The sequence below is a fragment of the Bombina bombina genome, unplaced genomic scaffold, assembly GCF_027579735.1.
Source record: "Bombina bombina isolate aBomBom1 unplaced genomic scaffold, aBomBom1.pri scaffold_480, whole genome shotgun sequence".
Lineage (NCBI taxonomy): Eukaryota > Metazoa > Chordata > Amphibia > Anura > Bombinatoridae > Bombina > Bombina bombina.
In genome coordinates this window covers 78,292-102,094 of record NW_026512338.1, presented here as the reverse complement: position 1 = coordinate 102,094, position 23,803 = coordinate 78,292, and the positions used below count along the sequence as shown (strand labels likewise).

At 40.1% G+C, this 23,803-nt stretch overlaps 1 protein-coding gene across 1 annotated transcript in view; it reads left to right on the top strand.

Annotated features, from left to right (window-relative positions):
- LOC128644243 (cilia- and flagella-associated protein 46-like) overlaps positions 1 to 23,803 on the top strand; it is a gene marked incomplete at both ends in the record, with an annotated part of 384,741 nt that overhangs the window by 287,572 nt on the left and 73,366 nt on the right. Inside the window, 1 exon segment of the mRNA XM_053696926.1 lies at positions 10,706 to 10,858. Within this exon segment, the coding sequence (XP_053552901.1) occupies positions 10,706 to 10,858 (153 nt within the window).

The following is a 23,803-nucleotide window of genomic DNA, read 5'->3' as shown; positions in this document are numbered from 1 at the left end:
ACCCCTAATCTGCCGACCGGAGCTCGCCGCTACTATAATAAATGTATTAACCCCTAAAGCTAAATCTAAACCTAACACTAATACCCCCCTAAGTTAAATATAATTTAAATCTAAAGAAATAAATTAACTCTTATTAAATAAATTATTCCTATTTAAAGCTAAATACTTACCTGTAAAATAAACCCTAATATAGCTACAATATAAATTATAATTATATTGTAGCTATTTTAGGATTAATATTTATTTTACAGGCAACTTTGTATTTATTTTAACCAGGTACAATAGCTATTAAATAGTTAATAACTATTTAATAGCTAAAATAGTTAAAATAATAACAAAATTACCTGTAAAATAAATCCTCGATCAGCCAATCAGATTGAGCTTGCATTATATTGGCTGTTCCGATCAGCCAATAGAATGCGAGCTCAATCTGATTGGCTGATCGGATCAGCCAATCGGATTGAACTTGAATCTGATTGGCTGATTCCATCAGCCAATCAGAATTTTCCTACCTTAATTCCGATTGGCTGATAGAATCCTATCAGCCAATCGGAATTCGAGGGACGCCATCTTGGATGACGTCCCTTAAAGGAACCTTCATTCTTCAGTTGGACGTCGGAAGAAGAGGATGGATCCGCACCGGAGGTCTTCAAGATGGAGCCGTTCGTCATCGGATGTAGATAGATGATGCCGCTTGGATCAAGATGGTTGCCGGTCCGGATCTCCTCTTCTTCCCGGATAGGATGAAGACTTTGGAGCCTCTTCTGGACCTCTTCAGCCGCCGCTTGATAGAAGACTTCAGCCGGATGATGGATCGCCAGCCCCCGCTTGGGCTTGGATGAAGATTTCGGAGGCTTGGATCAAGACTTCGGAGGATGGATCGGTGAACCTGGCATGGTGAAGATAAGGTAGGAAGATCTTCAGGGGCTTAGTGTTAGGTTTATTTAAGGGGGTTTGGGTTAGATTAGGGGTATGTGGGTGGTGGGTTGTAATGTTGGGGGGGGGGTATTGTATGTTTTTTTTTTTACAGGCAAAAGAGCTGAATTATTTGGGGCATGCCACGCAAATGTCCCTTTTCAGGGCTGGTAAGGTAAAAGAGCTTTGAACTTTTTTAATTTAGAATAGGGTAGGGCATTTTTTTTATTTTGGGGGTCTTTGTTATTTTATTAGGGGGCTTAGAGTAGGTGTAATTAGTTTAAAATTGTTGTAATATTTTTCTAATGTTTGTAAATATTTTTTTATTTTTTGTAACTTAGTTCTTTTTTATTTTTTGTACTTTAGTTAGTTTATTTAATTGTAGTTATTTGTAGGTATTGTATTTAATTTATTTAATGATAGTGTAGTGTTAGGTTTAATTGTAACTTAGGTTAGGATTTATTTTACAGGTAATTTTGTTATTATTTTAACTATTTTAGCTATTAAATAGTTATTAACTATTTAATAGCTATTGTACCTGGTTAAAATAAATACAAAGTTGCCTGTAAAATAAATATTAATCCTAAAATAGCTACAATATAATTAAAATTTATATTGTAGCTATATTAGGGTTTATTTTAATGGTAAGTATTTAGCTTTAAATAGGAATAATTTATTTAATAAGAGTTAATTTATTTCGTTAGATTTAAATTATATTTCATTTCGGGGGGTGTTAGTGTTAGGTTTAGACTTAGCTTTAGGGGTTAATACATTTATTATAGTAGCGGCGAGCTCCGGTCGGCAGATTAGGGGTTAATAATTGAAGTTAGGTGTCGGCGATGTTAGGGAGGGCAGATTAGGGGTTAATACTATTTCTTATAGTGTTATTGAGGCGGGAGTGAGGCAGATTAGGGGTTAATAACTTTATTATAGTAGCGGTGAGATGCGGTCGGCAGATTAGGGGTTAATTATTGTAGGTAGCTGGCGGCGACGTTGTGGGGGGCAGATTAGGGGTTAATAAATATAATATAGGGGTCGGCGGTGTTAGGGGCAGCAAAATAGGGGTACATAGGGATAATGTAGGTTGCGGCGGTGTACGGAGCGGCAGATTAGGGGTTAATAATAAAATGCAGGGGTCAGCGATAGCGGCGGCGGCAGAATAGGGGTTAATAAGTGTAAGGTTAGGGGTGTTTAGACTCGGGGTACATGTTAGGGTGTTAGGTGCAGACATAGGAAGTGTTTCCCCATAGTAAACAATGGGGCTGCGTTAGGAGCTGAACGCTGCTTTTTTGCAGGTGTTAGGTTTTTTTTCAGCTCAAACTGCCCCATTGTTTCCTATGGGGGAATCGTGCACGAGCACGTTTTTGAAGCTGGTCGCGTCCGTAAGCACCGCTTGTATCGAGAGTTGCAGTTGCGGTAAATATGCTATACGCTCCTTTTTTGGAGCCTAACGCAGCCCTTCTGTGAACTCTAAATACCAGCTGTATTTAAAAGGTGCAGCCAGAAAAAAGCACGTGTAGCTAACGCACCCCTTTGGCCGCAAAACTCTAAATCTAGGCGTTAATTTGCTGTTGAAAGTTTTGCAGGCTCCTCCGTTTGAGCCCATGCATAAAGTGGATAATAAGCTTCTTTCTTGGAAGGTTTTGTTCCTTTTGGATATTTCTTCTGCTAAAAAAGTTTCTGAATTATCTGCTCTTTCTTGTGGTTCTCCTTATCTTATTTTTCATCAGGATAAAGCGTATTTAAGAACCACAGCTTGGGTATTTGTTCCCAGGAGTAATGGATCATGGACTCTCACCACCTGTATGAAAGAATTGTATCTTTTATAGTGTTCAAACTGACACAATTCCAATCCATCAAAGGTGGTCTGTTTGAATTAGTTAGATAGTCTGAGTTTTCTATGTGATAAATTCAGAAAGTCTGGAGTTTGTACATTCAAATTTGGTAAACATTTATAAATATTTAAGGAGCCAATGCAGAAGCAAAAGATTAACAGCCAATTGGAAAGTAAATGTTATGCAGAAATTGTTTCATTATTACTAATTAATGCTTTGAGTGCATTTGCTTGGATATACCTACCCAATCTTAATTAATTACCTATTGCCTAGATTACGAGTTTTGCGCTATAGAGGGTGCGAAACGAACGCAACAAAAGTTGCGTTATTTCACCCTCCATAGCGCTGCCATTACAGGTTTCTGAAAAGTCTCCTTGTGCGTGCGATTTGGTGGCGAAAAGCTCCATACCGCACAAAATTAAAGGGCTGCTTTGACGTGCTCGTGCACGCTTTCCCCATAGACATCAATGGGGAGAAGGTGTTAGTTTTTTTCTAACACCTGAAGCACGGAATGGCGATCGCCGTAACGCAACCCCTTTGATGTCTATGGGGAAAAATAAGTTATGTTTAAACCTAACACCCAAACATAAACCCAAGTCTAAACACCCCTAACCGACCGCCCCTGACATCGCCGACACCTAAATAAAGTTATTAACCCCTAATCTGCCGCTCCCAACATCGCCGCCACTAATAAAAGTTATAAATCCCTATTCCGCCACTCCCCGACATCAGCGCCACTAATAAAAGTTATTAACCCCTATTCCGCTGCTCCCCGACATCGCCACCACTAATACAAATTATTAACCCCTATTCCGCCACTTCCCGACATCACCGCCACTAATAAAATATATTAACCACTAAACCTCTGGCCTCCCACATCACCGCCACTAAATAAACCTATTAACCCCTAAAGCGCCAGCCCCCCACAACGCAAAAAGCTAAATTAAACTATTAACCCCTAAACCTAACAACCCCCTTACTTTATATTAAAATTACATTATGCACAATAGAAGTTGTTTACAATGGCACTATAAAGGCTGGCCCCACTACTAATATCAAGTATCTTGTATTATCTAGGTTAGTTATGTGGGTTGGTGCTTATGCAACATTTATTCTAAACAGACAAATAGTGAAACAAGATGTTTCACTCCAAAGTACGCACTTGTAGCACTCTAAAGCCCAGACTAGGGGTTGGACTTCACAGTTTAAACTTAAAATATAACTTTTATTGTTATTACTAATAAAATAGAATATTACATACAAAAAACACACTCAAATAGTTAAAAACCAAATGCTAGATAGAGTTCTATCAATGATCCAGTGTTATGATGTCTAAAATTCTGACAACTTGATAAATTGTATTTACTGTAATGAGTATAGCCAAATAATATAATAGATAGAGGGATGCCAAGAGGGTACCTTTATCCCAATTTTGGCTATCTTGGTATATCACCTGTGGCTAGAATACAGGAAATGTATAGCAAATATATTGTCATGTGTCAAATGACAACTATTGTCAGGAATTACTTGTAATTGTAATTGTAGTCAATGTTATTGACTTGAATTAGTAATGTAAAGAAACAGTTTCTTATGACTTGTATTGTGATAGAACCTGGGATTATCTGATGGGAGGCTGCTATAATATTCCTCCCTTATGTCATCTGGTTCAGATGGATATGCTGGCTACTAGAATAGCTAAATTGGGTTTTAGAATCGAGTAGGGGGTACCAATTATAAAATAGCTGTATTCTAACTATAAACAATACTGTCGTTGTCGGGCTAGCACTACTGGTATATATATCACACACTGATAGATTCCCTCAGATATAGTGGGGGTAAATAGTATGCGAGAGCTCCGCTTATACTATTAAAGTATTATATATGGATTTGTTGTGAACCTCTATGTAATCTAATATACTTAAAGGGACACTATACCCAAACATTTTCTTTCATGATTAAGGTAGAGAATATAATTTTAAACAACATTCCAATTTACTTCTATTACCTAATTTGCTTCATTCTTTAGATATACTTTAATGAAGAAATAGCAATGCACACGGTGAACCAATCAGAGGAGGCATCTATGTGCAGCTACCAATCAGCAGCTACTAAGCATATCTAGATATGCTTTTCAGCAAAGAATATCAAGAGAATGAAGCAAAATAGATAATAGAAGTCAATTAGAAAGTTGTTTATAATTGTATGCTCTGTCTAAATCATGAAAGAAAACATTTGGGTTTCACGTCCCTTTAATGACAATATGTCAATGGGGTGATAATAGATACGTTTGTTCCTACAGATAATGGGTTGTTAGTTGCCCACATTAGCTGGGTTATGTTTATACAGAGTGGTTTAGATTGTTAGCTAATGTTCCGTCTGTTCAATAGTCTACGCTGGGATGATAGCGCTCCTACTAAAGGATTGATGTGTGTGACAGTTATAACTAATAATAATTAGTTTGAGTGCTTATGGATTTAGTATTATCCACACTTATAATAATATTTATCATAGAATGACTAAGAGATTGGTACAAAGGTTCTTATGCAAATCGTTCTTCACTACTGATTTGCCTGCTTATTTCTTATGTTGGCGTTTTCAATATTGTTGTTTGTGATGTTACAATATTATGAGTTAGTGTGTATCCACTTGTTAGTTTATTTATCAGGCGTGCTAGAGCCTCGTGTAGCGCAGAGTATATGGATATTTGTTATCTGTATTCACAATGTGTATCCACTTATTTGTTTATTTTCATGCTTGCTGGAGCCTTGTGTAGCACAGAGTATGTAGGTATTTATTATCTGTATTCACAATGTTTAACAGTAAAATGGCGTCCGGATTAATACATATCACAATGCTTATTTAATAAAGATATTCTAATCTGGAAAACATAGTACTGATTATTACTCTGTTCCGCAACAGCATGACATAAGAATATCAATTTTATGTTTTGCCTGTAAATGTAGGCATATTAATATCTCATGTGAGTTAGCAAAAGTTATTTAGACACAGTGTTATACACATACTGTGCAACTGACATGCACATGTAAGTATAATGTAATCTCCTCTGAGTGCGTGAATATTCTGTTTATAAGTGTAAACCAGTTGAAGTAAACCCCAAACTCTAGTGACCGCTATTCATATTAGGTCATTTTTATAAATTACAAGTGACAATCAAGTTAAAAAAAATTCCCGCTATTGTATACTGTTCAAAATTGCTGTTTTCCCTGTTTGGTCAATGAGACTGATACCTTCTGGTTGTAATTGTATTAATGCTAGCAGTTAAACTTGCTATATTTTTTAACGATCAAAGGTACCGGTAAGAATTGGCCAATGGCTACCACAATTATGGTGTTAAATTATAGAGTCATATATGGCTATATCGAAGAACTAATCTAGACATTTAAATTAAAATTTGATCTCCTCTTCACTACTCTGACATGTTTCGCCCATTTCGGGCTTTCTCAAAGGCAGCGAGCGGCCAAATGTTTGCGTATTTACGTGCTAGTAAACCGGAAGTCCCGCCTCCTGATATTATGGATTGGATTGGATTGGATAGCTGTCACTCATCTCTAGTTATACGAAATAAAAGGTGGTATATACCTAATACAGGTTCTTATAATCCGTATACTTGGATGACCTACTGATCTATTTATATTAATTGTGTTACTGAAATATTTGTTCCAACGATTATATCCTTGTATTATAAATATTATTATGTTATCGTCAATTATTGGTCTCCTTATGTCTCACATTTGGATATCATGTTAATAATTTGTTTATTTAGTCTTGATGTTATTTAATAATGAAAGTGTAATAATGCATCTGATATTATTGTGTCAATAGTTTAACTAGTCCTATTTTGATTATATTATAATGCTTGTTATTGTATTTTTTCTTAATAATCCTTCATATTATTGAAGAATAACAGGCAGTAACCTGATGATGTTATTTATTCTATCTTAATATTTCTTGGGGTGATAAAGAATTTTGATTAGTATTTTAATACTATGACTATCATCTAATTTATCCTACATATTAAAGTTATTATTGGAAGGTAATTTATGTTTTCCTTATGTAGGTCTACTGGACTGTATAATAGATTGGTCTGTTTATAGTCAATGAAGTCTAATTTTACTGATTAATTGTCTATATATTACTAAGATCAGATGAAATTTGGTGGTTTTGGCCATCTTCTTAGTATTATGTTATGCTTATGTATATTATGTACAATGATGTTGTATTGTAGCCTGATGATTCCAATCCATTGTACTGGATTAGTGTGGATGGCAATAACTGTGAGTGTGTGAGTCAAAAACATGGAGATTGTAAATAGTGATAGGTGGGGAAATGTGATATGTTCTAAAATAAAAATGGAGGTAGGAAAATATATATAAAATTACATTATCCCTATCTTAAAATAAATAAAAACTTACTGTGAAATTAAAAAACCTAACATATAAGATCCAAAACCCTATTATCCTACATGCACTCCGCTTCTGGGACAAGACCCACTCCTTACCACAGATAGCTCCCCACCCGTCGCCAATTCATTCCTTCTCGGGCCTACTAATGGCTCTTCGAGACTCTCACCCTTCTCTATGGGAAGAACATGGTATAATTCATATTGCTGACTTACTCCCCGAGGGTCGCTTGATATCGCTAGCTCAATTTAACTCCACTTATAATCCCCCTCCTCTCCTGCGTTTTGAATTTTGGAGAGTATGCAGCCTCCTGAAATCTTGGGGTTTTTTAAATTCCCCTCCAAGAGAACCTACAGCTTGGGAGAAGCGATGGCTGGCAGGTATTAAAGTCACACACACGCTTGCAACCTCATATAAGGACCTGCTGAACCCCCCAATTTTCAATAAATCAGCTTATATCACTGCGTGGGAGAGATCTCTCAATTTTAGTGCTGGGCAGGATGAGTGGTCCAAGGCCATTTCACTTACCAGACAGGCCTTACATTGTATAACCATGTTGGAACTCTACATCAAAGTATGTCTTCAGTGGCACCTTACCCCCCTTAGACTCTTCAAAATCTCCCCGGTTAATTCCCCCCTTTGCTGGAGGGAATGTGGTTCTGTTGGTACGCCCTCCCACATCTGGTGGGAGTGCTCTGCGTTAAAACCCTTCTGGCATGAGATTGTTCACAGACTAAAGCTCCTGGACCCTTCTTTGGAGGCCACCCCACAGACCTTACTATTTCATCTCCACATTAAAACGATAACAAAGGCCGGGGACCTCCTCAGCGTCTATTTGCTTACAGCAGCAAAGTTGTCAATAGCTAGATTATGGAAGCAGAAACTCCCCCCAGTGTGGAGCGAAGTCACTAAGATAATGACATATCTTGAGATTATGGAGCTCCCGATATTTACTCAGAACAACAAAGCCCCACTACACTCACAAATTTGGGATCAATGGAAGCCTCTCAAATAATAACCAACTGGGTACATCCCCTTGACTCCCTCCCCCTTTATCAGCCCCATACAATGTAATGTACGGTCCCTTCCCTCCCCCCTCCCCTTATTTTTTTTTTTTTCTCTCTTCTCTCTCTTTTCTCACCCTCCCCCTCCTTGCTCTATGGTATCTGACCAGTATGTCTAGCTTTCCAAATTTATCTACTACTACATTTCCAGTTGGATGTGTTTTTGCCCGTGCTTCTCACCATCGATAATTTCCTTCTCACAATGTATAATAATAATACTCATATTCTCTTCACAGCTTACAAAAATGGACTGAATACCTAAATATTGTTTTCTGAACCTTAATTCCAATACCCTTTGTTTTCAATCGTGCTGTAAGATTTATCCTGTAAGGCAAAAATGCCATTTTACTTTTCATTTAGTATTGTGTACGCTTGTTTGTACCATTGTGTCCATTTTTCAATAAAAATTATTATATAAAAAAAAAAAAAACCTAACATAACCATTATACTAAACTATTATACTAAAATTAAAATAACTACCAATTAAAAAAACTAAATTACACATTAAAAAACCCTAACACTACTAAAAGAAATTGTCTAAAATTACAAAAAATACAAAATACTAAATTGGGAAAAATAACAAACACTAAATTACACAAAATAAAAACAATTACACCTAATTTAATAGCCCTATAAAAATAAAAAAGCCCCCCCCAATTAAAAACAACCCCTAGCTTACAATAAACTACCAATAGCCCTTAAAATTGCCTTTTCTAGGGCATTGCCCTAAATAAATTAGCTATTTTACCTTGAAAAAAATACAAAGACCCCCCAACAGTAAAACCCACCACCCAACCAACCCCCCAAAATAAAAAACCTAACCCTAACAAAAACCTAAGATACCCATTGCCCTGAAAAGGGCATTCAGCTTTCTTACATTGCCCTGAAAAGGGCATGCAGCTCTTTTAACCCTTGAAGATCCACTCAGTTTCTGAACTCCAGACATCCATCCTCATCCAGGCGGCAAGAAGTCTTCAACCAGGCAGCATCTTCTATCTTCATGCCGGTGGCGTCTTCTATCTTCATCCCGGCAACGCGGAACGGATCCTTCCTTGAAGGCATCCGGCGCGGAGCATCCTCTTCATACGGTTACTGCCGTACGCTGGATCTTCAATGCAAGGGAGCCTTTTCAAAATGGCGTCCCTTGCATTCCTATTAGCTGATTTGATTCTTGAAATTCAAATCAGCCAACAGGATGAGAGCTACCGAAATCATATTGGCTGTTCAAATCAGCCAATAGGATGAGAGCTACTGAAATTCCATTGGCTGATTTGAATAGTTTTTTTAATTGGTAGTTATTTTAATTTTAGTATAATAGTTTAGTATAATAGTTATGTTAGGTTAACTGTTTGTTTAAACTGAGTTTTTTTTAATTTCACAGGTAAGTTTTTATTTATTTTAAGATAGGGATATTGTAATTTTAATATAAAGTTAGTGGGTAATAGGTTTAGGGGTTAATAGTTTAATTTATTAGTGGCGATGTGGGGCGGGCTAGCGGTTTAGGGGTTAATAGGTTTAGTTAGTGACGGCGGTGTCGGGGAGCGGCGGAATAGGGGTTAATAACTTTATTATAGTGGCGGGGATGTGGACGGGCGGCAGATTAGGGGTTAATACGTTTTAAATAGTGTTTGCTATGCGGGAAGGTGGCGGTTTAGGGGTTAATAGGTAGTTTATGGGTGTTAGTGTACTTTGTAACAGTTTAGTTATGAGTTTTGTGAAACATTTTTGTTACACAAAATCCATAACTACTGCTCTCAGATGGCGGTATGGATCGTGTTGGTATAGGCTGTAACGCAAGCATTTTAGCCTGAACGCACAACCTGTAATGCTGGCGCTATGGAAATCCCACGCAAAAACGTCATTTGTTTGAGTGTGGGATTGACGTTGCGTTACAGGCTAAAATGCTTGCATTACAGCTATACCGACAAGACTCGTAATGGCTACGTTACTGTTTTACGCTGAAATTGCCATTTGTTCAGCGTTAAAACCGTAATACAAAACTCGTAATCTAGCCATATGAAATTAACCTTCTCATGTAATTTCCTGTTCTTTTTTTTTTTTTTACTTTTTTAAAATCTCTAAACACATATTTGCAACAATGGGCAAACAGTTCTATCATCATATTTAAATTCTGTACATATTAAAAAAGTATGTGACTTTTTTCTTTTCCTTTTTTAATTTTTTACCAAATAATAAACAAGATGTATGCTGTATGAAACAGGCACAATGCACTTTAAAGAGGGTAAAACCACTGAATTGGATAATCCCAAAAATGTTAATATTGGTGCTCAGAGTGTTGTTTAGTAGATTGGATTTAGCAATTCTAAATCATCTAAAATAGCATTCAAATGGGTTTTCTTTTGGACTGGAATGGCTTTAAATTTATCAGACAGAGAAAAGCCTCTCTAAGAGCTCATCTAAATATTATGTATAAGTTTATCCATGTTAATTTTTCTAGGTCCTTTAACAGACACCGGAGAATACATAATATTACTGGCAGACAAAGCTCTTATGGAGTTGCCTTTAGAAGCAATGAGTACTTGGAAGGAAGATTGGATAAGCTCAGTTTCAAGAGATTTTTCTCTTCAGTTGTTCTACAATAGGATGTGCAAAGAAGACAAAGGTGATATGTTTTGTGTGTCTGAGAATCTATAAATGTATCCAGGTTTTAAAAGAAAAAAATGGCATAATTTGTTTGTGTTAATTCATTTAATAAATTAATTTATGTTGCGTAATTATTTAAACAGCCAGGATGGTCTGTTATTTTCTAAAATTATCTTCTCTGCAAGAATCTTTAAGAAGCAACATCAGTTGAAGGGACATGAACCCCAAACAAATTATTTTGTGATTCATATAGAGCATAACATTTTAAACAAATTTCAAATTTATTTTTATTTATTTTTTTAAATAATTTTTTTATTGAGGGTTTTTTATAATGGCAACATAAAAATATGACATATAAGTATTACAGCACATAGGAATGATTATCTCAACAACAATATGACAAAGAAAGGAAACATATAATAAGTGTCAAAATATAATTGAAAACCTCCTTTTATGTTTTTTATATCATAATGAAAGTAGCTATTATTCCAGGCCTTTGTGCTAAAACACATTCTGAAGGAGCACTGTAGCTACTAAGAAGACCCAATTTATTATGAGCTTCTTGAGAACTTAAATATCTAGTTCGTCAAAGAACTAGATGCTTCTTATTATTAAAGGGTCTTGATACCAAGAACAAAGTATAGAGCAAGGGGGATGTTGGGGAAGTATCAGTGGGTAAACACCGCTATATAAATAATTTTTCTATGTAACAGTATTATTAAGTATTTAAGTTATATGATGAAAACAACAAGAACAACAATGTAAATAGCAATGGTCAACAGCAATGGGGGGGCGGAAGACCATAAAAATGTTAATTGACTAGGTCAATTAGTTATCATAATATAATGCGTGGCGTGCAGCACTAAACTATATGACAGTTAAGTATAATTTGTAATGAATATCAAGAAGGAGCGGGTATGGCTCCAATTCAGTTAGGATGAGAATTAAGTTTACTATTCAAAGCTTCAAAATGATATTGAATTGAGATTATAAATATATTAATATAGAAGTAAGGATATATGTAAAATATCAACGTTTTGGCCCCCAGTATGAGGCTCATTTTACAAACCTATGGCATTTATGTTACAACCACTACGAGTAAGGGGTGTAATTTGTATCTCCCCTCAGGGGTTGTTGTCTCCACTGGACACAGACGGGAAAGGGATGTTGGGTATGACCCACCCTGATATACAGAGTGGGAAAGGGTGAGGGGAGATGCCTTTCCTAGCTTCTATCTTAGTAAGGTTTTTAGCCATGGATGGTATAAAAATAGGAAACTGTATTTCAGCTATCAAAAAGAGTATAAGCTCATGCCTATGCACCTTATACATCACACCTTGAACAATATAGAAGCTAACCAATAATATTCCCTGGCTAAAATTACAAGCAGTAAAATATAAGATCCACTCGTGTAGTGTGGTCGTATAATCTAACTCAGTCGGATCCCATTTAAGAAGTATATGAAAAGTTCTGTGTGTGATCAGTTGGGTTAGTGAACTAAATTTTTAAAGGAACATATGGGGGTAATGGGCTACTACACACTGGGGGCTCTTAATTATACTTACTGGGTAAAGATGAACATATCTTATTCTGAGTACTGATCTGGAAGGGGTAGGGGAGCTACATTATAATTGTGAGTACTAGTTAGGAGGTGAATAGATGGCGTAAAGCATAATTAGCTCAGATCTCTACAGAAAAACATAACTGCCATAGCATAAAGTGGGGGATATACACATTATTAAGCAATAAGTCATGCACAAAAATATCACCCCAATAATGGATAGCTTAGCCATTTAGGGACTCAAAAGCTTAACAGATAACTCCTATCACAATAAGTAATACCCTAAACCTGTGTCTAACAAAGATTTGTAAAAGTTTTCTTGAATTACCCCTTAAAATGGATAGTTCTGTCAAGCATTAGCACCCTCAACAAGACCTGTAAATCTCTGCTAAGATGTTTGTTACCTTTTCCTTAGGCTACTGTCAGACTGACTAAGTTACAGCTTGATAGATAGAGTAAATAAAGCGTAGGTGTTTTATCATCGTAAGTGGAGTGAATCCATACACAACTACTATAAGATATGGTGCAGCATAACGGGAGGTCTGGGCCACATATCACTAGGTTGTTTAAAATCTGTCCTGAACTCTCTGTAAAGAATCAAGTCTGGTAGGCCTAAGCATGTGGCAATAACTGTATTGGGGGGTATCTTGTAAGCTCGTGAACGGTAGTGTCGTGAAAACCGAGTATTAGAGTTTGCATAGTAATGATTCATAACTGTACCTTTAATAAAGAACATATTAACCTACGATATTAGGAAATCGCAATACACATTGTTACCTCATTAGACAAAGCATGCAAACTGCAGTAACAAAGCTAGTCCACAGAGATCCCCCAACTGGTGGTAATGGAGGCTTAAACAGGATACATGAGCCTATAAATACCCTATATAGTACAACTGTGACTTTGTGTTAACGTCAGTCTACCTCCTCCTGATACAGTTAGACAACCTGAGGATTGTGAAGTATAGGGCCACTGCATCTCAGACTAACCTTATTACCATCTCAGTATGTAAGAGCGTATTTAATGCTCAGAGGGATTAGACGAGGATAGTTTTAAACAAGCTCAGAGGGACCATATAATTGCAGCTATATAAGTATGTTGGCGCTTAAGTAGGGTACAATTATAGTCTCTAAAGTTACTAATCCTATTGTGTCAATAAAAGAGGATGACAATGTAGGCAAATATTAGTAAACTACCAAAGTTATCTGTGGTTGCTGAATGGTAGGCAATACGCTAAAAATAAAGGAACTACAAGCAGTTGTTATCTTACAATTATGCTAACTTATGCAGTTGACAACCATTATCTCATAAACCTAAGTAGCTTTACGCAAAGTATGCTCCTTAACAGTAATAGTATTACATTAAGAACTACATATATGACACCAGCTTGCTAGTTGCTAGAGAGAGTAGAACACTTTTCCCCAGTGAGCTTAGCATGCTATAATGTTTCAGCTTCTCACACATCCCTATGTCAAACAGCAATATAGAGAAGCAGCCAAAAGCGAAGTTACAGTTCCGTGCTGGCTGGGGAGACAGATGTATCCAGCATCACTGCCATCATAAGCAGTTCCCAAAGCTAATAAATATCTGCCGCTTATGTATACAAACCTTGCTCGCTTTACCCATGGGCATAAATAAAATCCTACATCCTGTAGATCACTTGGGATGCACTTGTTTTTAAGGGTAAGCGGTGACTTTAGCAAAAGCTGCAAGGTATTAAAATATGAACAGGTCTGTCCCATCAACCTATACCAGCTCTTCTAATGTCTGAGTTTCTCAGGAAGACCAGATGAACTCCGGTGTTGGAGCAGTGTATCTGTAAAGGGGAGCTACGTGAAACACTCCGTTCATGACTAAAAGACAGGTCTGCTGCCCAGTCTCCTCTCTCCCACGCAGTAAATACCTTGAGTGGAGTGTGTAAGTTCTCCACAACTTGCCCGCAATAGTCGCCTGCGTCTCCCAGAGACTTGAAAACGATAGGTATTAGGGCCTCTTGGAGTCACGGATAGGGAGAAAGAAGGAGCTGGGGAAGTCTCCCGACAATAGTCGGAGCTTCTCTTATTGAATCTGATGAGACAGTAGTACCAAGCTTCGGGTGCTCTGTGCGTGGTTGCATCGGGTCGCAACTAACTGCCCCTGACAAGACACTAGTTGAAGCCTGTTCGGTCAGCTGTTCCTGCACTCGTTCGTGAGGGAGCAGAGTTGGCAACAATAAGTCTTCTGTCGGGCTTGCCACGTAGGTATCACAGCAGGATAGGTGAGCGGCGCCATCTTGATTGCGCCGTTCAGTGAAGAGAGACCGCAAGCCTTGAAACTGTCTGTCGGCTTTACTGCATAGCCCTTCTAATAATAAAACCAGGTGCGTAGAAAACTCCTCCCTCTTCAGCACACTGCAGGGGTGCTGTCAACCGGCCGATCGATAAGCTGGGAAGCAGGCTAGTCCGTCAAATGGATACCTAGTGATTCAGATATAATGTTGTACTCCCCGTCACGGGCTGAGCTGGCTAGCCGGCCTCTGTGTCGGCACCATAGCCGTTAAGGCATATCTTGGACCCAGGTTATGAAAGCTATGCCTTAGTATATGTTATGAGCCATTTATAAAAAGATATAGATTCTTAGAACGCCATAATTTGATATTTTTTTTTTATTTATTTTTTTACATTTTTATTTTTATTGAGAGAAACAAAGACAAACAACTGCTTTGCTCACAGTACAGAGAATTCACAAAACACAGGTTCATCTGTAAATTACAATATGAAGGGTACAATTCTAGGTGAGCAAATCTGAAACTTCCCTCAGTTTTTCCCCCAGTCTTCAGTCAAACAATAGAGGCCTCTTTTGGGCCATAATGAATCCATCTAAGTTGGGAGTTTTAAATGAAGATAGGCCACTTATGGACCTATCATTTACACTCACCCTCCTATGCCACAAGGACCTCGGATGGGTCCAGGAATAAAATAGTAAAACCCATGGGGTGCGGGAGGGCACATGGATATATAAATTCAGCGTTCACTGTGAAAGGGTTCAGCAAACAATTCACTGAACAGGGCAGAGACTTCTCAACTCTGCCAAATAAACAGAGGATGACAAAGGGAAGCAAACATAAAACAATATAAGTGGGTAGTTGCGCCTTTCTGTTATTATGCTAGGCAATGGACTGAACAAATATTATTATTAGTCATGTTAGGGCTCAGGAATCAGTAAGTATGCTCTAGTCGCCCTAGGGCTGTTAATGTTAAAAATTACCAAATGAAAGGGATTACCCAGACCCTGCACTTCTATAATCTCCGTGTACATGCAAAAATCTATCTACAACGGGTGTCAGGACCTCCATGTTACTCTTCTTACCAGTCCAAATAGATCTAAACATCACTAATATGGGTTTGACAAGCCTACAGAACATTATATACATTTTCATATCACTTAAACCATCAAACAGGTTAACATGCAGGCATAGGTATTTATATTCTACTATAGTATGCACACTAGTATACAAAGACAAGCTGCCTAACATACAATAATTGAAAACCCATGAACTAACCCTTCCGCATAAGGAAGCTTTAGGGTATTGTTATAAGTAAATTGTAGTAATTGAATAGGGTACATGAAACACAGGCAATTCTTCGAGTCTAATACATATATAAAATAGATTATCAGACAACACAGTCTTCATTAATCTGGCGGCAAGATGAGGGGCACAACACTGCGTTCAACCACACGAAAATGAAAAAATAATAAGAGAGCCTCGGCAAAAAGGCTGCTGCGCAACAAGCAGTATAGTCAGGGCCACAGTACTGTACATCACACACCCTAACATAAAACTCACAGGCCTAACCTACTCCGGTTTTTGCTAAACCTACAGCATACAAGTCGGCTAAGCAAACCTTTGTGAATGGGGTACTTATGCAGTTTTGTGCACTTAACAGATCAGCGTAGATTGACTGGAATGATAGATCCAGCAGCCTTTTAGCCCCAGATATACACGGTCCCCTAAATCTGCTTTTTCTTTTAAGCATCTGAGACTTCTTTTGTATAATCCTCTTTGTGGACCTCTGATAGTCCGGTTGCTGAGTTGGTCGTTTTATAGCTACGGTGCCAGATGACCTCCGCACCAGAAAGATCACTTCGGCTGCTACGTATCTCTTGAATGGGCTGCCGTTTCGCTGTTATCGCTCTGCTAGGTAGGGCATTAGCTGTGACATGGGAGGTTGTACCTTCGGTATCATAGTACTTGTCTTGTATTGTCTCTGTGTATCTCTGGCCCTTGATGATTAGCTCGATGCATTGCTCTAGCCTGTTGTAATGACTCCTCAGTAGCTCTTCCAGTGCGTCCCACGTCAGACTATAGGTCCGGGCCATAGCCATCAGACAAAGTTAGAGAGCAGTTCGCGTCAGAGTGATGTCCAAGTATGTCGTATGAGCTTCCCTTTTTGCTTTGTATATGGCCCCTTAACCCAGGTGGCCAGGGGGGGGAGACGACAAGTTCATGTGAGTAGGCCGCAGCCTTCCGAGTACAAAAATATAAGGACCTTTAATATGGCTAAAGATATGCTCCTGTTGCTCACCTCAAGCTCATACTTCTAGTAGAAGAGATCACCGCAGTATTTAAAGTCCATAGATAGCAAAAATCAGCCTATTGTCAAATTTTCCTGAGGAGCTGCAGATAGTGCGTCCTTCCATGTTAGCTGCTTGGCCACGCCCCCCATAATTTGATATTTTAATGATAAAGCTTCAGGAGCTCTGCAATGGCACGTCTCACTGCTTTGGCAGTTGGCTCCTTCCCCCTCAAATTTATTTTTATTATTTATTTTGCTTCCTTCTCTTGTTATTCTTTGCTGAAAGGTTTATCTCGGTAAACTCAGGAGCAGCAAAGAACCTAGGTTCTAGCTGCTGATTAGTGGCTGTATATACAGTATATACTGATTGTCATTGGCTCACCCTTGTGTTCAGTTAGAAACCAGTAGTGCATTGCTGCTCCTTCAACAAAGGATATCAAGAGAACAAAACAAATTAGACAATAGCAGTAAATTTGAAAGTTGTTTAAAACCACATGTTCTATTTGAATCATGAAAGAAAATATTTGCGTTTCATGTCCCTTTAAGCAGTTCTCTGTTTCATCAAGGAGAAGGCAAGGATGGAGGGGTTCTTGATTTATTGAAGATTTACAAGGATTTTAATCCCAGGTCTTCCCTCAATGGATAGTTCCTGAAAAAGAGAGACACAGGAGAGTACTGGCTGTGCAATGTAAATCTCCTCTCTAGAGTAGTAGTCACAAGCCTGCCACAGGTGTTGCTGGGATGTTTATTTCAGCCTCCTCTTGCTGAGCTATGGATATGTACTTCCTTGGTATATCTGCTACTATTAGTAACAATAAAAGATGGGCTTTCTAGAGGACTAGTCGCATGGGTGCTGAGCTCCTGAATTAAACTAACAAATTTAGCCAAGTTAGGTGCTAATTTATAGTTTTAAAGTTTATTTAGCTGGTGTTACTGAAAGTGAATGTGGTACCTCAGCGGGGGGACCTGCCATACCTGCAACACCTACCCCAAAGACTCCTGAAGGCTAACTGTGGTGCCGGGAGCGGGGCCGCCTGCAGCGGCAGAAAGACCAGACTGACCCCAAACTTTCCAAGGAGAGATAGTGATCTGCCCCGGGCCACCTACTAAACACCAAAGCAACCACAGACCTCTCTATAGAGCCTGCCTGATCCTACCGCTATCCCAGAGGAGGTGAGCTACTCCTTTCCGTGGCTGTTGTTGCTCTGCTACTCCGGAGGGCCGGGGCTCCGCTCCGGAGTGCCTAAATACCACAGACCGACAACCCTCACCTGCTACCAGTAACCGCCAATCATCCACGCTCCAGAGGGCCGGGGATCCGCTCCGGAGCGCAACACAGCCGATACCCGCTGTCCCTGAGAGACAGCCTATCCCGGTATATCCAGAGGCCTCTGGGATTCTGGCAGGGTGATCGCAATAGGACACTCGCTTACCTTCCACCGCTCCCTGTACAGTGCCCGGTCCCAGGATCCCAGTCGAGTTGGTTGTCTCTGGTGGATCAGGAGACCTGTTTTGGCCGATTTCTACCGCTGCCCACTACAAGAGAAAAGGCGCGAACATCCGCCATTTTGGGCCTTGGGGCCCTCTGTCTTCCCGCAAGTTTGGGAGCGACGACGGTCCAGAGAGGAGGTGATTTCCACTGACCCTGCATCTGACACCGGCTTGAATCCCTGCCGCAGCATTCTCTCCCACAGACCGGGTAAGACTTTCTCAGTCTCTCTGGCTCCTCTAACCCTTACTCCTGACACCGGTGCTTTTCACAAGACCCTGGCTGGCCACTTAGCAAAATTGATAAGTACCTTCCTATGCTGCAGTGTTGGGGGCATTTGAAAAACTATTGTTAGAGCTAGACTGTGTCCCTCTCCTAATTTTCACATCTAACACCCTGCTTCATTGCTCTAAGTTCTGCGGAGGACAAATATTATATGGAGCACACTTAAAGAATATCCTACAGGCCTTTTGCCCAATACAGTCACTTGTAGGTGAACCCCCAAGCCACTGAGATTTCTGGATTATTTGCTCATACCCTTTCCCCTTCCTAGGGGTACTATAACAAATTCACCTACTTAACACACTTGCGGGCCTGTCAGCGCCTACCCACGGCAGGGACTGTTGGGGGGACACTCTCTCGCGAGGTGCACTGGATGCCCAACTGCAGGGCCTACAATAAAATTTTGCAAAAAGTTGTCATAATTGTCTCTACTGGGGACTATCTGAAAAGTTACATTATTTAAGTGCTGATCTGGGGCCTCTTCACAGTGCTACTTTATATTAAAGGCTCCAGGTCTAAACCTCTACTCTGCTATTGGTGTAAGCTTTCACACTCAACCAAGAGTGGCCTGTGCTGTCTACCCTGTCATTAGGTAGCTGCAGAGGTCTTAAACCCACAACAAAAGGAGAGACTAACAGAGACTATCCTGTTTGCTAGGGATGTATGCATAGCTCAATTTCATAACAGTCACTTGTCTTTACTGAAGCTGCTGCGTCAGCGTTACTGTCTTCGAGCACTAGGCACGAAGTGTAGTGTGATGTTTATTTGCTACTTGTTTCCTGTCTAACTACAATTGCTTCCCCTCAACAGCGCTGAAAGCCCTAGCCAGGTATTCCACAGGTATTGTTTAAAGAGTCTATATAAATACTGTTGTCAACCTAACATACCCAGTGTGCTCTTAGGGGGCCCATTGTAACTGCATCACCATTATCAGTCTAACCACCTTTATTTTCTGACAGGCTCCCACCACTGTTGCCTTGCTTATTACAGTTGCCTTGTTACTGTTTCTTTGAGACCGTGACTCACCCTTTCCGGCCTAGCTTGTCTAGGCTGGTCACTTCCCCTTCCCCTTTTCCCTTCCTTAGAGTCGTATCCCCTATCCCTGAGTCGAGAGGGGGCCCTGGTGGCCAGGAGATAGCTCACCCAGCTATCCTAAGTTTAACCATTTCTCCTTACTGAGATGTACTCTAAAGATATGTAGGTTACTTTTCTATGCCAAGGCCCCAGTCAGCCAGAGAACAGCTGATCATTATAGTGTTGTCACGTGCCCGCAATTTTTACTGAAAACCCATGCAGGTCAACAAAATGCCTCAATCATTCAAAAGGAAACAGAAACCCTTGAATACCCCCAAACGTACAGTGGTGGATCATTTCAGCAACCCCCACTCCAGATCTCGGCCTGCCTCAGATGAAGAACTTTCAGATGCTAGTAGCTCAGCTGAGACCACCGGTGAGTCTACTTTGACCCAGGCCGTGCGACGGTCACTGCGTACTGAAAAGGAGGTCAATAACAACCTTATGGACTCTATCACAGCACTTCTGGCCTCGCATCATGACTCTCTAACTAAGAAATTTGAAAAGAGCCACGCGGACCGAAAGCGCGACATAGCCTCCATAGGTGAGCGCACAGACATAATAGAGCGCAAACAGGAGGATCTGATGATAGACCATTCCAACCTTCTAGGGTACTCTCAATGCTTAGCCGAGCAAATTACGGATCTTGAAGTCAAATTGGCAGACCTAGAAGACCGCACCCGGCGCAACAATATCCGGGTGAAAGGTATCCCTGAGACTGTCTCCCCACAGGATCTAGAAAAATACCTCCGAGAGATGTTTGCTGCGATATTGGGCCCAGAAGAAGGTCAAGAGATGTTGATAGATCGGGCGCACAGAGCGCTGAGACCCAGATCTAGTGAAGGTGATAAGCCTCGGGATGTCATAGTCCGCTTACACTATTACACCTTCAGAGACAAACTCCTCCGAGCCCTAGCAGGGGGCAGAACCCTTCCGAACCAATACTCTGAGGTACAGGTCTACCAAGATCTCTCACCACACACCCTCCAGTTGCGGCGCCATTACCAACCCTATACCAGACTGATGAGAGATAAAGCCATCAAATACCGTTGGGGGTTCCCCGTCAAGTTGCATATCACCAAAGAAGGCCATCAATACACAGTCTCCTCACCACAACAGGCTAGAGAACTCATGCAAAAATGGGACCTTTTACCGCCAGATCCGCCTGACTCTCAGATACCTAAGGATCCAAACAGGGGATTGAGGGCCTCGGCCCCAGAGTGGCGGCCTCTCCCTCAAAGAGTGGGAAACCCTCAGAAGAAACCACCACAGTACGTTGAAAAGCACGCGCCCCCTGGCAGTGCCACTACAGTTCCAGACACAACATGACTTCTCATCTCTCAACACCCCACGCTAAACATGGGGTAATGAGGCCCCCTGCTCTCCCTTAGGGTACCAGGTGTGCCTTTTGGGATTTGCTTCGTTACTGTTTCCTAAAGGACCTAGCATGAATGTTTTCAGTCCCTACTGTTCTGAGGTTCCACCTAAACTTCTCCCCCTCCCCTTTTAATATTTGTTCTCTTATCATCACAGAGGGATACATAAGTGTTAATACGTTCTAACATTGTTATTATGATTATGGAATGTGTGTTTATATTGCATAGAGTCGAGAGACTTGTTTGTAGAATAGATTAGTCACCACAGTTAGCTATAAGGGCGGCTACTCCGCCAGTTTCCTGGATTTAGGGATTCACCTTGACTGTACAAATCCTTCCTCGGGTAACTATGTTACACCATTTTCAGACAATGTTCTGTTGAAATGTCCCCAAGTCTATACCGTGGGAATAGTTACCATATTACTAATGTTGGTTGTCAGTGAATACTCTCTTTAGTAGAGAGCTGTACTATAAGAATAGTCTATTTAATATTTTTGCTAATACTATTGTCTGTTCTAGTTGATATCTAATAGTTTATGTCAATGCTCAATTTCTTATGCTATGTTCACCCTAGCTGAGACGTGTTAATGCTTTGTTCATGTTAAGCTGTGTATTTGTCATGTACGACCTACCGCACACCATATGCGAAATGATACACAGGGCCCTACCTGGAGAACCTTCCTCTTAAGGGCCACCTGACACATGCCACAGAATGACTGACTGGGGCCAGGCTCTACATGCTGGCCTCCCCCCCACCTTGATAGTTGTGATCTCTTACATTTTTTGGTAAGAGCACTCATAGCGATAGTGTAGTATACACATCGATTTATTTCCTGACAGTTTTTAACAACCTTAAATTCTTACTCGAGAGCAGACAGCTTTACCTCTCCCTCCTTTGTTTCCCCCCCTCCTTGCCCCCACAGACAAACTCCCCACTTCCGCTAGGTTCACTCAACTAGTGACATAGAGTCTTTTAACCCAATGGCACCCACAACTATAGCCACTCTTAATGTCCAGGGCTTAAACTCCCCCACTAAACGTAGCCTTCTATCTAATTATCTCAACGCCCACAAATTGCATATAGTGTTCCTCCAGGAGACCCATTGGGACTCCAAATCCAAGCCATTTCGCAGCCCTATACACTACCCCATATGCGAAACCGCTTCCTTCTCAGAGAAAAAGAGAGGGGTAGCAATTTTAATACACAGAGATATCTGTTGCAGTGTGGAATATGTAGATCGTGACCCGGAGGGTAGATATTTAATCTTAATCTGCACACTGAACGGAATCCTCTACACCCTAGTCTCTATCTACGCCCCAAACGCCAAACAGATCCCTTTTTTGAGACAGTTTCTAGGGAGACTGGGAGAAGTCAAGAGGGGACACCTACTGATAGGGGGCGACCTCAATTTGGTCTGGGATCCTGCCTTAGATAAAAAAACTCCAAAAGCTTGCCCCCCTGACCGAAACCTTAACACCCAGTCAAATGCGCTGCGCAAACTAATGTACCAACATGGCCTATATGACATCTGGCGCTGCCTTGCACCGACAGAAAGAGACTACACCCATTTCTCCAAGCCCCATAACTCCTACTCCAGGATCGACTACCTCTTGTGTGATTCCTTGTTATGTTCTGTAAAGTTATGTGGTAGAACAGGTGGTAAATAAGTTTAGGTACCTAGTATCCGCTATAGTAGGACCACTCAGCCTCACACCAAACCTTGGATTCACACAGATTTAACTTACAGGAATCCGGTTTTGCTCATTGAACTGAGGGTCACTACTGCAGGGTACAGAGTGAAACGGAGCTGTCACGCAACCAGGTTACAGGATGCCTGTATTTCAACAGATAGGAGGAGTATGTATAGATAGAGTAGGTAGTTAATCAACTAATTACTTAGTGATTAAATGATATAGCTGACACATATACAAAGAAGACAGGAAGTGAAATGGAATGTAATACAAACAGATGTAGTACAAAGAGATATTGTAATTAGGCCAAAATGTATTTGTTAGGAATTCAGCACTTCAGGGAATATCACATGTAGTTAGAATGATATTTTGGATTATGTTATCAGTTATAGATTATGCAAGGATAGGATAGTAACAAACGATAAGTCACTTAGTTAGGTTCAAGGTGGTCACAGCAAATGATGTTAATCAAGCAGCAGTTCAAAACAGAGTAGGCAATGTAACAGGTAGTTGAAGTTAATCCTGCATTTTAGTGATAGTAACAGTCATTGAATACAGTGCTTAAGTAGTTTGCTTACTTGAGAGACATAATGATATCCAAATAGAGTAATAAAATATACAGACCAATTCCTGATGGTTATTTGGAAGGCTAAGTCAGAGCCAGATGAAAACCTTACGGTATCCTGAATGCTTGTTTGTAGAAAGGACACAGCGCGGTACACGCGCTGCAGACACGCTGAGATGCCGGGTGTGACGTCACAGCAACCCGGTGTAACAGTTAGGGAATTGAAAGCAGCTCCTTTGGTTCCTAAGAAACTGCAAGTAATAGAATAGGCACACCGGCACACAGCAATGAAGGATTAATGTAGGCTGCAAAGTTTCAAAGCAACAAGTAAGAAATCCCCACAGATTGAGGAAAGGGCTAGGTGTCTTC